This window comes from Moschus berezovskii, chromosome 10, assembly GCF_049115385.1.
Source record: "Moschus berezovskii isolate FMDL1 chromosome 10, NW_MosBer_1.0, whole genome shotgun sequence".
NCBI classification, from domain to species: Eukaryota; Metazoa; Chordata; class Mammalia; order Artiodactyla; family Moschidae; genus Moschus; species Moschus berezovskii.
The window spans coordinates 77,501,266-77,514,549 of record NC_142469.1 but is presented as its reverse complement, the minus strand read 5'-3'; the positions used below and the strand labels follow the sequence as shown (position 1 = coordinate 77,514,549).

At 40.7% G+C, this 13,284-nt stretch overlaps 1 protein-coding gene across 2 annotated transcripts in view; it reads left to right on the top strand.

Annotated features, from left to right (window-relative positions):
- MOXD1 (monooxygenase DBH like 1) overlaps positions 1-13,284 on the top strand; it is a 108,367-nt gene that overhangs the window by 73,706 nt on the left and 21,377 nt on the right. For both annotated transcript variants that reach the window (XM_055433586.2, XM_088840759.1), the window contains exons 5-8: positions 8,756-8,935; positions 9,220-9,322; positions 10,701-10,867; positions 11,910-12,101. In XM_055433586.2, the coding sequence (XP_055289561.2) occupies positions 8,756-8,935; positions 9,220-9,322; positions 10,701-10,867; positions 11,910-12,101 (642 nt within the window). The remainder of the gene's footprint in view (positions 1-8,755; positions 8,936-9,219; positions 9,323-10,700; positions 10,868-11,909; positions 12,102-13,284) is intronic.

The following is a 13,284-nucleotide window of genomic DNA, read 5'->3' as shown; positions in this document are numbered from 1 at the left end:
TCTGCACTGCTAGTTCTGGCTGAAATGTTCTCATAGGCTGCATCACTTTATCAACCAGATGCCTTTTGGCTAACCTTTGTCAGAGACAGTTTACCTGCTTTACATGGACAGCAACCTATGCCTCAGGTGGGTACATAGAACGGGATGCCAGGGACAAGAACAGACAAGAAGAACAGTGATGGGGATTTACAAAATTTCCAGCTCATTACAGATTCCGCCCATCACCTCTTTCCTTTTGTTTTTAATTTATCGAACTGCAAGTTGGCTTTGGAGAGCTGTGTTCCACACATGTTTTAACAAGTCACATCTTAAATGGGTAGACTTAGAAGAACAAATAAAGGAAAATTGCTTATAAGAGCTCTAATAACCTCCTGTTTTTCTCACTGAGCTCAGTATTCCTAGACCAGTCAAGAAGGGCATTTTATCTCCCCCCATTTTTAACCTTCCTAAAATAAAATCAAAAGCAAGATGCACATATATTTGGCTATAGATAATGAATCTTTTTTTAAAAATTTTTTCATTTTTTATTTTGAAATAATTTTAGACTTACAAAAATATAGTTGTAAAAATAGTAGATTTTCCTAAATGGTAATATCTTATCTTCCTTAGTTTGATTATCAAAGCCAGGAAATTACCCTTGAGACAATATTACTAACTAACCTATGTGCATGCTAAGTTGCTTCACTTGTGTCCAGCTCTTTGCAATCCTATGGACTGTAAACTGCCAGCCTCCTCTGTTCATGGGATTCTCCAGTCAAGAACACTGAAGTGGGCTTCCATGCCCTCCTCCAGGGGATCTTCCTGACCCAAGGATTGACACCACATATCTTGCATCTTCTGCATTGGCAGGCAGGTTCTTTACTACTAATGCCACCTGCTGCTGCTGCTGCTAAGTCACTTCAGTCATGTCCGACTCTGTGTGACCCCATAGACCCACCAGGCTCCCCCATCCCTGGGATTCTCCAGGCAAGAACACTGGAGTGGGCTGCCATTTCTTTCTCCAATGTGTGAAAGTGAAAAGTGAAAGTGAAGTCACTCAGTCGTGTCCGACCCTTAGCGACCCCACGGACTGCAGCCTACCAGGCTTCTTAATGTTGGCTTAATGGAAAAGGGAGTAGTAACTTCATTTCCATTCAATGAGTAAGCTATTAAGCAGTCAGTGTGTTACAAGGACTTTGCTTTGACCTGGCTAAAGAGAGTAAGAGAAAATGGGTTCATGAGGAACAGTATAAATATTTGGGGCTTTTTGATGCTCAGGAACATCAAAAACAACAATCAATAACACTGCTTTATGGTCAGTGTTAACTTTCATCTTGATCTTGGCTATGCTTAGCAGCTCTCGTTTTTTCTCCTTTTATTGCTAAGTCTTCTCAAGAATACCCCAGAGTTCCATTTTCTTGAACTGACTGAAGGGGCTGTCTTACTGTTTAAAATCCTTCGGGTTAAAGACTTCCCTCTCTTTTTATCTGTGTTTTGTTTCCTGGGCTGTTTTTTAGTTTGCACATAGGCTAATAGATAACCCACAGCTGCTAGACCATCCTTGCTTGGCTTGTTGCATATGAAGGTGGATGTACAGGCCTACCATCTGTTCTAGGTCTGTAAATTTCATTTATGTACAAGAACACAGTGATCAATGTCATAGTTTAATATTCTGTGTCTTTGCCACCTACTTCCATAGGCACTTTTAAATAATATTTTTAAAAATTTATTTCTTCTGCCAAACTCATAATCAGCTTAAAAGCAAAATTCACTTAAATGTTCACTGCAGTCTCAGAAATACCAATTTATTTATATTTGTGTGCTTTATCTTGCCATGACCTTCTGTGACAATTTCTATCACTGCAATATTTTTTTTCAATAGAGGAAACTTTGGGGATTCCCATTTTGATTGTGATGATAATGTGACATCTATGAAGTAGGAATCAAAGTAGGAGATCCTTTCTAAGTGCTTCCCTTTATAGTTCAGTTCAGTTCAGTTCAGTTGCTCAGTCGTGTCCGACTCTTTGCAACCCCATGAATCACAGCACGCCAGGCCTCCCTGTCCATCACCAACTCCTGGAGTTCACTCAAACTCATGTCCATCGAGTTGGTGATGCCATCCAGCCATCTCATTCTCTGTCACCCCCATCTCCTCAAATAAGCATGACAGCCTTGTTTGTCTCCAAAATTTTTAAATACAGAAGTATAGAACTCAGGCAGTGATGCCAAAGGAAAATTCTTTCCCGTGACTGTTTCCAGGAGCACAAGAAAGAGCAGTGCTGAATGCCTGTGTTCAGCCAACAAGCAATGTGAGTCAGGGAGCTCTGTGTGCTTCGGTCTCCTTCTTCAGATGGTGCTTGCCTGTCTCTGCCTCACTCTTACTTGGTGTAAAGAAGGATATCACAGCAGGGGATAAAACACAAGTGCTGTGACTGCTTCAGATGTTTGTGGAATGGTCATGGCAGCAGAAGTTAATATGCAGTGGTCGTTTGGTGGGTGATTGGTAGCCATGCGCGCTGGCAGCACTAGGCTTTGTAAGCAGGACAGAAAGCTTTTTGGGAAATTCTACCCTATCCCAGGTGCCATGAGCCAATGGCCCTGTCCTGCTATCATGTTCACGTGAGGTGTTCACATTCCCTACAACTTGGGCTCTGCACTAAGTGGGTTATTCCTGTCCAGAGGGATATTCTTGGTGTCTCACTTAATTGTCCCCCATGGTCAGCTCAAAATTTTCTATCAAGAAGTTCTCGCCTTTTCAAGAGTTTGATAGCTCGTATTTTTTCTGGTGACCTCTTGGCTCACATGGTAAAGAATCTGCCTGCAATGCAGGAGACCTGGGTTCTATCACTGGGTTGGGAAGATCGCCTAGAGAAAGAAATGGCAACCCACTCCAGTATTCTTGCCTGGGGAATCCCATGGACAGAAAAGCCTGGCAAGCCACAGTCCATGGGGTCACAAAGAGTTGGACACGACTGAGTGACCAACATTTCAACACTTTATTCAGTAGTTATCCTTACATATTATTCTCAGGCACTTCTCTTTGTCTCTCAATCTCACAGCAGGAAAAAAAAAAAAACACAACAAACATATTTTTTCTAAGGACTTTACCTCTTCCAAGGCTTCTTATATTTCACAATGAACAGTACCTGGGTTTGCATGCAGTAAGTTTCCTTGTTGCTTTGTGGGTGTATTTTCCCTAGGAAATCCTTGTTTTCTAGGCTGTACTATCAATTTGTAACCTGGGGGTTGGATTGCAATTTAATTCTCCTTGAAGCCGTCACTGGGTTTCCAGGAGAGACCTTGTCATGTGCCCTCCTTAGGAGAAAGCACAAAGGCCACAGTCTGTCTCCTCTCCCTAGAGACCAGGGCATGTGGACAGAGTGGCAAAAGGCAGGAGACTCCCCAGGCATGAGGCTCCCTCCGAGTGTGGCGCTGCTCCCTTGATGGCAGCATTGTGTGGGGATTTTCAGTAGTGGCTCCCGAAGCACTTCCTGGGGCTGGCTCCCTGGTGTCATCACTCTCTTGCTGACAGCTGTCGGCAACTTGCCTATGTGAAACCTTTCATCCACCCACTCACTGGCAGCAACTTCCAAGGTTGTTGGTGATCGCCAACGTATCTTCCTTCAATAAAGTGTTGCAATCTGAAGAGTACTAACTTAAGGGGTCAGACCAGCCTAGTTTCAAATCCCCATCTACCACTTCCTAGCCATGGTTGGATTTGCTGCAGAATCCTCCGAGTCTCAGTTTTCTCATCTGTCAAATGGAAACAATAACATTTACCTTATAGATTTGTTATAAGTAGTAAGTGAAATATGTCAAATGACTCAATAGTGGCTGGTAGGTAGGAGGTGCTAAATAAGAGACAGATGTTACTATTGTTGTTCCTAGAGTGCTTTGTGAGCTTGGAAATTTGGTGTTGGTTTCAGCACTCACTTTATATATAAAAAAGCACTTATTTTAAAATTAATTATATTGGAGTATACAAATAGCTGTGAAAAGAAGAGAAGCGAAAAGCAAAGGAGAAAAGGAAAGATATAAGCATCTGAATGCAGAGTTCCAAAGAATAGCAAGCAAAGATAAGAAAGCCTTCCTCAGCGATCAATGCAAAGAAATAGAGGAAAACAACAGAATAGGAAAAACAAGAGATCTCTTCAAGAAAATTAGAGATTCCAACGGAATATTTCATGCAAAGATGGGCTCGATAAAGGACAGAAATGGTATGGACCAAACAGTAGCAGAAGATATTAAGAAGAGGTGGCAAGAATACACAGAAGAACTGTACAAAAAAGATCTTCATGACCAAGATAATCATGATAACGTGATCACTGACCTAGAGCCAGACATCTTGGAATGTGAAGTCAAGTGGGCCTTAGGAAGCATCACTATGAACAAAGCTGGTGGAGGTGATGGAATTCCAGTGGAGCTATTTCAAATCCTGAAAGATGATGCTGTGAAAGTGCTGCACTCAATATGCCAGCAAATTTGGAAAACTCAGCAGTGGCCATAGGACTGGAAAAGGTCAGTTTTTATTCCAGTCCCAAAGAAAGGCAATGCCAAAGAATGCTCAAACTACCGCACAGTTGCACTCATCTCAAACCCTAGTAAAGTCATGCTCAAAATTCTCCAAGCCAGGCTTCAGCAATATGTGAACCGTGAACTCCCAGATGTTCAAGCAGGTTTTAGAAAAGGCAGAGGCACCAGAGATCAAATTGCCAACATCCGCTGGATCATGGAGAAAGCAAGAGAGTTCCAGAAAACCATCTATTTCTGCTTCATTGACTATGCCAAAGCCTTTGACTGTGTGGATCATAAGAAACTGTGGAAAATTCTGAAAGAGATGGGAATACTAGACCACCTGACCTGCCTCTTGAGAAACCTGTATGCAGGTCAGGAAGCAACAGTTAGAACTGGACATGGAACAACAGACTGGTTCCAAATAGGAAAAGGAGTATGTCAAGGTTTTATATTGTCACCCTGCTTATTTAACTTCTATGCAGAGTACATCATGAGGAATGCTGGGCTGGAAGAAGCACAAGCTGGAATCAAGATTGCCGGGAGAAATATCAATAACCTCAGATGTGCAGATGACACCACCCTTATGGCAGAAAGTGAAGAGGAACTCAAAAGCCTCTTGATGAAATTGAAAGAGGAGAGTGAAAAGGTTGGCTTGAAGCTCAACATTCAGAAAACAAAGATCATGGCATCTGGTCCCATCACTTCATGGGAAATAGATGGAAAAACAGTGGAAACAGTGTCTGACTTTATTTTGGGGGGCTCCAAAATCACTGCAGATGCTGATTGCAGCCATGAAATTAAAAGACGCTTACTCCTTGGAAGGAAAATTATGACCAACCTTGATAGTATATTAAAAAGCAGAGACATTACTTTGCCAACAAAGGTCCGTCTAGTCAAGGCTATGGTTTTTTTCTGTGGTCATGTATGGATGTGAGAATTGGACTGTGAAGAAAGCTGATTGCCGAAGAATTGATGCTTTTGAACTGTGGTGCTGGAGAAGACTCTTGAGAGTCCCTTGGACTGCAAGGAAATCCAACCACTCCATTCTAAAGGAGATCATTCCTGGGTGTTCACTGGAAGGACTGATGAAAGCTGAAACTCCAGTACTTTGGCCACCTCATGCGACGAGTTGACTCACTGGAAAAGACTCTGATGCTGGGAAGGTTTGGGGGTGGGAGGAGACGGGGATGACAGTGAATGAAATGGCTGGATGGCATCACCGACTTGATGGACATGAGTTTGAGTGAACTCCGGGAGTTGGTGATGGACAGGGAGGCCTGGCGTGCTGTGATTCATGGGGTTGCAAAGAGTCAGACACGACTGAGCGACTGAAGTGAACTGAACTGATAGTTGCTTTACAATGTCGTGTTAGCTTCTGCTTTACAGCAAAATGAATCAGCTATGTGTGTACATATATCCCCTCTTTTTAGATTTCCTTCCCATTTTGTTCACCACAGAGCACTGAGTACAGTTTCTTGAACTCTACAGTAGGTTCTCATTAGTTATCTATTTTATGCATAAAAGTCACTTACTCTTAAAAGTTTTTTGGTTTTTTATTTTAAGAATTTTTAAAGTTATTTGAAACTCCTTTAAGCACTGTCTAGCCTCACATACTCTGCCCCCTTGCTCTCTAGTGCCCTCTTGTGGTGCCTCGGTGAAAGCCACTAGTTTCTGTAGTTGCCTTGCTGTGTGCTATGCTTAGTAACTCAGGCGTGTCCCACTCTTTGCAACCCCAAGGACTATAGCCCACCAGGCTCCTCTGTCCATGGGATTCTCCAGGCAAGAATACTGGAGTGGGTTGCCATGCCCTCCTCTAGGGAATTTTCCCAACCAAGGGAACAAACCCAGGTTTTCCGAACTGTAAGCAGATTCTTTACCTTCTGAACCACTAGGGAAGCCCAGGGTAGCTGCCTTGGGAGTAGCCAATCCTCATTTGCCCTTAGGGGCTTCTATCCAGAACCTAGCTAGTAAAGCTCACCTACCAGGTTTGGCCTGAACTTAGAAGGCACATAGCAAAATCCTCACATGTGCCTGAAATATTTAACTGAAGACATATTAGCAGTTCCCTGTCCCCCTTGGAGTACTGAGGCACCCAAATAAGTGTACTCTCACCAAAAAAGCGCCTTCCCAGGTGGCTCAGTGGTAAAGCATCTGCCTGCCAAACGCAGGAGCTGCTGGAGACATGGGTTTGATCATTGGGTCGACCCAATAAGGAAATGGCAACCCACTCCAATATTCTTGCCTGGAAAATCCCATGGGACAGAGGAGTCTGGCAGGCTACAGTCTATGGGGTTGCAAAGAGTCAGACATGACTGAGCACACACGCACACACAAATCAGATTTAATATGGAAACTACAATCTCAGGAAATTCTGGGATGCCCTTCTGTGTAATTGTTATATATTATACAACCATGTTTGAACAGTAACTGTCATTTTGAAGCAAAATAGAAAATAGTTTCTCTCTTGAGGGCATACAGTCCTTTAGAGATGAGTGCAAACACAGCTATGTGCAAGGTCACTTTCTGTGAATGTGATGTTAAAAATGTACATGTGGGTTAGGTATAGCAGGGCTCACTATTCCACATAAAACAAAACTTGGATTTAAAAACTCAGACCCCTGGCTGCCCATTGAAACCTAATGCCTAATGCGTAATGCTTTTCTCTTTGGCTGCTTAGATCTTTCCTATTAAAAAAATAAAGAAGAAAAAATGAATGAGAAACTATATAGAAAATCAAAATGGCAAGACTTAGGAGAAAATAGCTGAAAACACTTCATCTTTTTATGCCCATCTAAAGCAAGGGTTTTTAAATGAATTGTTTGCATTTGAGTAGTTAGGGCTAAAAGCACAAGCATGGACGAGCTCTAAGACAGCAAACTCTTGAAAACACACAACGGCTCACTTTGCCAGATGAATAGAAGGCTCTAAGAACCCTGTAACTAGTGGCCACACCTATAGTCCAGCTAAGCTAAGTATGGGACTTGTCTGCCTTCTCTGGCAGTAAGGCTCTTTGGGATGTTAGAATGTGCTTAGCTCGTTCTGCGTTCCTGGACAGTGTTCTAAAGAGAACTTACAGAAGGGACAGTGGAATGAGCATAGTCACCTGAATTATGCTTTCAGGACCAATGTCACCACTCATTCTATTTTCACCAGTTTCCAGTTTTGCTCTAATTTGAGCCGTGTCACAGGAGCACATCACTACAATGACTTTTTCTCTCCTAAATTCTACTGGTAAAATTCTTATTAGAATTTGATTTTAATCACTAAAATAAAAGCGTCCTTTATTGAGCCTTCCCTTATGCCTAGCACTATGCCCTGCACCATATAGGTGATAGATAGAAAGATCGGTAGGGAGATGTATGATACATCATCTATTATTAATACTTCCAGTGAATGTGTGCCAAGTCGCTTCAGTTGCATCTGACTCTTTGCGACCCTATGGACTGTAGCCCGGCCAGGCTCCCCTGTCCATGGGATTCTCCAGGCAAGAATACTGGAGTGGGTTGCCATGCCCTCCTCCAGGAGATCTTCCCAACCCAGGGATCGAATCCACGTCTCTTAAATCTCCTGCATTGGCAGGCAGGTTCTTTACCACTTGCGCCACCGGGGAAGCCCCAATACCTCCAGTAGGGATGGGCAAAAATAACATTTTAAGGGAGATTGAAGGAATTTATGCCTGTGTGATTTTTTTCTCTCTGTGAGAGGGAGACGGGGAGAGAGAGAGAGTGCCAGGGCAAAGTGAAGCCTGGAAGAGAGCAAGCAGGTTTTGAAACAGCTGCTATACAGAATGTTAAGGGAAACAACGAGTTTAAAAAGCAAACAACACCTTAGTAAAGTCCTTCCCAGGTGGTAAAGAATCCACCTGCAGTGCAGGAGACATGGGTTCGAGCCCTAGGTCAGGAAGATCAGCCAGGAGAAGGAAGGAAATGACAACCCATTCCAGAATGGGAAATCCCACGGACAGAGGAACCTGGAGGACTACAGTCCATGGAGTCAAAAATGAGCTGGATTTGACTCAGTGACTTAACAACGACAACGGTTCTTAGAGAAGTAAATGGTTATCGTATCTTTACTCTTGCCATTGTCCTTGCCATCATCATCATCATCACAGTCATTGTCGCCAGAACAAATTATGCTTCAACCTCACAACAGTGACACAATTGAGAAAACGATTCCTTTGAAAACCCGATGATCATTTATGCTAGTTTCATGCCTGTTGTGGGGTGTTTTACTGATCGCATTGTCTCTCTCACCTGTTTAGGTTGAGCCCGTGATTCAGAAAGGCCACGAGGGTCTGGTCCATCACATCCTGCTGTATCAATGCAGCAGCAACTTCAGTGACAGCGTCCTGGACGACGGGCACGAGTGCTACCACCCTAACATGCCTGACGCCTTCCTCACCTGTGAGACCGTCATTTTTGCCTGGGCCATTGGTGGAGAGGTGGGACCACTGATTACTGAGATGTAACAAAGTTAATTGATCACTTTTCCCCCTACGATTCTAACACTTCTAAGTAAAACTCTATGCACTCTCTTTGATATGAGGGTGGGTTATTTTTCTTTCCACAGGAAATCATTCTTTCCTTAAGCCATTTTACTTGATCAACTGTAGATTAATGCAGTTGTAGAATGTTGAAATATCATGGAGAATGTTTGGTTTTTGAATGGAGTAGACCTCTGAGGGACTTTCACAGAACACTGTGTCATGAAATTTTGCTTGTTTAGGGTTTTTCCTATCCACCTCATGTTGGATTATCCCTTGGCACTCCGTTAGATCCTCATTATGTGCTCCTGGAAGTCCATTATGACAATCCAACATATAAGGAAGGTGAGTATTTTTTTATACATTCTACCTATGATTTTTCAAAGTTTTGTAACTTTCCCCTTTAACAGAGTTAAACAGACTTCAAATAAAATAGCATTTAATGTTGTAAAAAAAATTAACTTCTACATTTGTCATCCACATTAGGATACCTTTTAGAGTAGAAAAGGGCACTGTAAACAATTACACTGGGACAGCAGTCATTGGCCAGCAGTGAGCCAGGCAAATGGGCACATGTGGTCACTAATCTTAAAAAGCCATTTGGATATTACCTACCAGAAAGTAGAAAAATAGACTTTTCCCTTTAGGGTGTAAATCAGTCTGAAATACATGGTGCTTATGAAACATTTTCTTTCTAAAAGCACATATGAAAAACTACCATTCATCACACTAGAAAATACTAACCATTTTGTTGTGTTGAAACGGCAGTTGACACTGGTGTAATATGATGTTGAAATGAAGAGGGGCAAGTATTTACACCTGAATTTACTATATAATATCCCAACGCCAAAAACTTAAAGATTTCAATATGAAATTATCAGTAGAAGAAATTCAAGGTTATGATTTTACACTGATTTGCGCAATTTTTCAGCAAATACTGAGCACCAAGGATGCGCTGGATCTGTGCTTAATGACATAATATCCCCACCTTCAGGGACATTGTAGTGTAGTGGGAAAGGCAAACAATAAAATAATCACAACAATTAATACAAAATTATTTATATGCTAATTGATCCAACAGGTCAGTTCACAGGTAGGTAAGTCACTGTTGCAGAAAGGAGTCAGTTACTTTCCAAGTGCAATGGATTTATAAGTGTTTGGGGCCCACACTCTCCCTCCTTATGACAACTATGTCACAGCAAGAGATGGATCTTATCTTTCCTCCCCACCATGCCTGTTATGTTGTTCACATCATAGATTCTTAATTGTTTGATGATTGTATGACTAATGAGTTATTAAAAGACTGGTGATAAACTATAAAGAAAGTTAATTATTAATATTTTTCTCCATCATCACATGGTTTCTAGACCAATGATTTTCACCTCTATGTAAATGTTGCTGAGCTTCACCTCAAAACAGTATCAAATAAAACTTCTGTTGCATTACTATATATTCTAATGAATGACTTGAAATTTTTATTTCTGTCTTCATGTTAGATAATCGTGGAATATGTCATTAGATAGTACAAACGTGTCTCCCATGGTACGCTGTGTAAGTTTTCTTTGTAAATCTGGATGTTGCCTTTCTTTAGTCTTTGCTTGTGTTCCTTTCCCTTGTGAGAGTTTAAGGAAAATCAGTTAACCTATTTCAGCTGAATATGGAAAACTTTTTCAAGTACTCAAGCTCACTTTTAATTTTTCTTGTCTAAATGCTCTTGTTCCAGGCTTAATAGATAATTCTGGATTGAGATTATTTTATACAGCAGATATAAGGAAATACGATGCTGGAGTGATTGAGGCTGGCCTCTGGGTAAGCCTCTTTCACACCATCCCTCCGGGCCTTCCCGACTTCCGGTCTGAGGGTCACTGCACCCTGGAATGCCTGGAAGAGGTATGGTGTGTGTGGGTCTGTGAGCTGCTCTTCCTAGATTAATCTATGCTCATAGAAACTATATTTGGAAAATTCCAAGTTTATTACTAATCTTTTTCTTGTTGTCATGCTATAAAATGATTGTTTACAATTTTAGCAAGACTTTATTGCTTTTTAAAATCCTGAAGCCTGCAGGAGTAGAATTTGGGTGTTTTCCTTTCTTTCCCTTCATTTGTTTCATATTGGACACTTCATTTTATCTTTTACAGTTTCAACCTTTGTATAGTCCCCTTTTGCTTTCTCAACTTTATTTTTTATTCATATTTGTTTTTTCGATGATTTATTTTCATTTATTCTCATTTTCTCTGATTTATAGCTACCGACCCTTCTTTAACCAAACAGCAAAAATAACTAATATAAAATACATATTGGATAAGAGAAAACTATATATAAGTATTTTATAATGGCTGTTTAATTCATAGTTCTTTTTTCTTGAAAGAAAGTATTTCAACATGGATTGTTTTCTTTATAAATTATAGGATATTGTGGTTGTAGACAGTATAGAAGATTGGAAAGGTTATGCTCTTCTCATTTATTTAGACCATTTAGACCATGAATTAAATTGCCATGACATCATTCTCTAGCTGTAGGACTGTGAGCAATTCATTTAATTCTCCCAGTTCAATTTTCTTATCTGGAAAAGTGGAAGTAGATTCTTCCTTTAAGAGTTTCAATTTTCAAGCTACCAAAATACTGGATTCTTTTTGCCAGAAGCTTTAACTCTTTGCTCACCTCCTAAAAGAAGAAAAAAGAAAGATAATATGTAGAAGTGATCAGTTGGTCCTCAGCAAGCATTAGTTCCTCTTCTTTCCTCCCAGCCAGTATTGCTTCACAAAGATAGGAATAAGTCCGGAAAAATCCAAATTATAAATGTCTGGCAGCTCATGTGTTGACTTAAATTGTGTTAGCTTTTCATCTCAGTTGTCCCTCCAAGTCTGTTTTAAGGTGAACTGTCTGCTGTTGTTTGGAGACCTAATCAGGTCTTCCCCTGTATCTCCCGTAGGCTTTGGAAGCTGAAAAGCCAAGTGGCATCCATGTGTTTGCTGTTCTGCTCCACGCTCACCTGGCAGGCAGAGGCATCAGGCTGCGTCATTTTCGCAAAGGGGAGGAAATGAGATTACTCGCTTACGATGATGATTTTGACTTCAATTTCCAGGAGTTTCAGTACCTAAAAGAAGAACAAACAATCTTACCAGTACGAATGTTTTTATTCTTTATCACTAAATGTCATCAAAATCCTGAGACCTATACCTGCTGAGAATTAGCCAGGTTTCTCCTGGTATAATGAATCACTCATCCTATCCATAGCTTCAAAGCCACCCACCATGGCTGTTGCATAACCCTCACGGAATGTTTTTGATCTGTTTTCCAAAATTGAAACTTGTTTTTCTTACTATTCCCAGGGGCAACTCAAGTTGTTGATTTCAAAGGAAATAAAACTTAGGTTTTGTGCTCTAAGCACCATTTTTCTAGACTCCCCAGTTAGTAATCCCTTGGCTTGAAGTTCTGGTAATGGTAAGATCAGAAGTTTTGAAAGTTTCATTTCAATAAAAGTGAATATAAGATCATTTTTTTCTTTTGACTAAGGTATTAGGACATACCTGATTATATTACTGTGTGTAATCTGACTGGCAACCATACTTGAGGTTCTGATGAAACAACACAGAAAGGAACCTTATGCCTTCCAATAGTGAAGAATTTAAAATTTTTATGATGCTTCATTTTGTCAAATTTTTAATTTTGACATTGAGCTCAATAGTTATACAAGTTCCTAACCTAGTTTTCTTCTTAAAAGTCAGATATTTATACTATTTATGAAATGAGAGTAATAGCAATATCTTTTCTACTTGCAGTAATTCCCTGGTATACTCTAGGAGTAGAAAGATGAAGTTTGAGTGATCTCAAGATTCTTAAGGACTACACTCCATTTTATGGTGTTGTCTGGTCTTGGGGCTCTCTAACCAGTTTTTTTTGGGTTGTCTCAGAGTTCCTTAACCGATGTGTCATGAGAGGATATAAATGTTGAAATACTGATTCCTCCCTCTGAATATCCAGGCAGCGAGGACAAATCTGAGGACCATTATCCAGACAGAGCTTGCTGCTTCTGGTCTGGGAATAGCCTGTCCACTTACTTGACCGGGAGCCATAAAAAATTAGTTTCTTTATGTCCAGTACTGTTCAAAAGGTTGAAAAGTACTGGAAAAAATAAGTTACTAGCAATTTGCCTCACAAGTCTGTTTTACAAAAATAAATACCTGACTAAGGACCTTTAAAGTAAATAATGTAAATAAGAAGATAATCACAGTTACTAGTATCTGTGGCCAACACTTAAGAAGTGTTTAATCTGTACTAAGAACTAAATGTGTGTTCTGTCATTT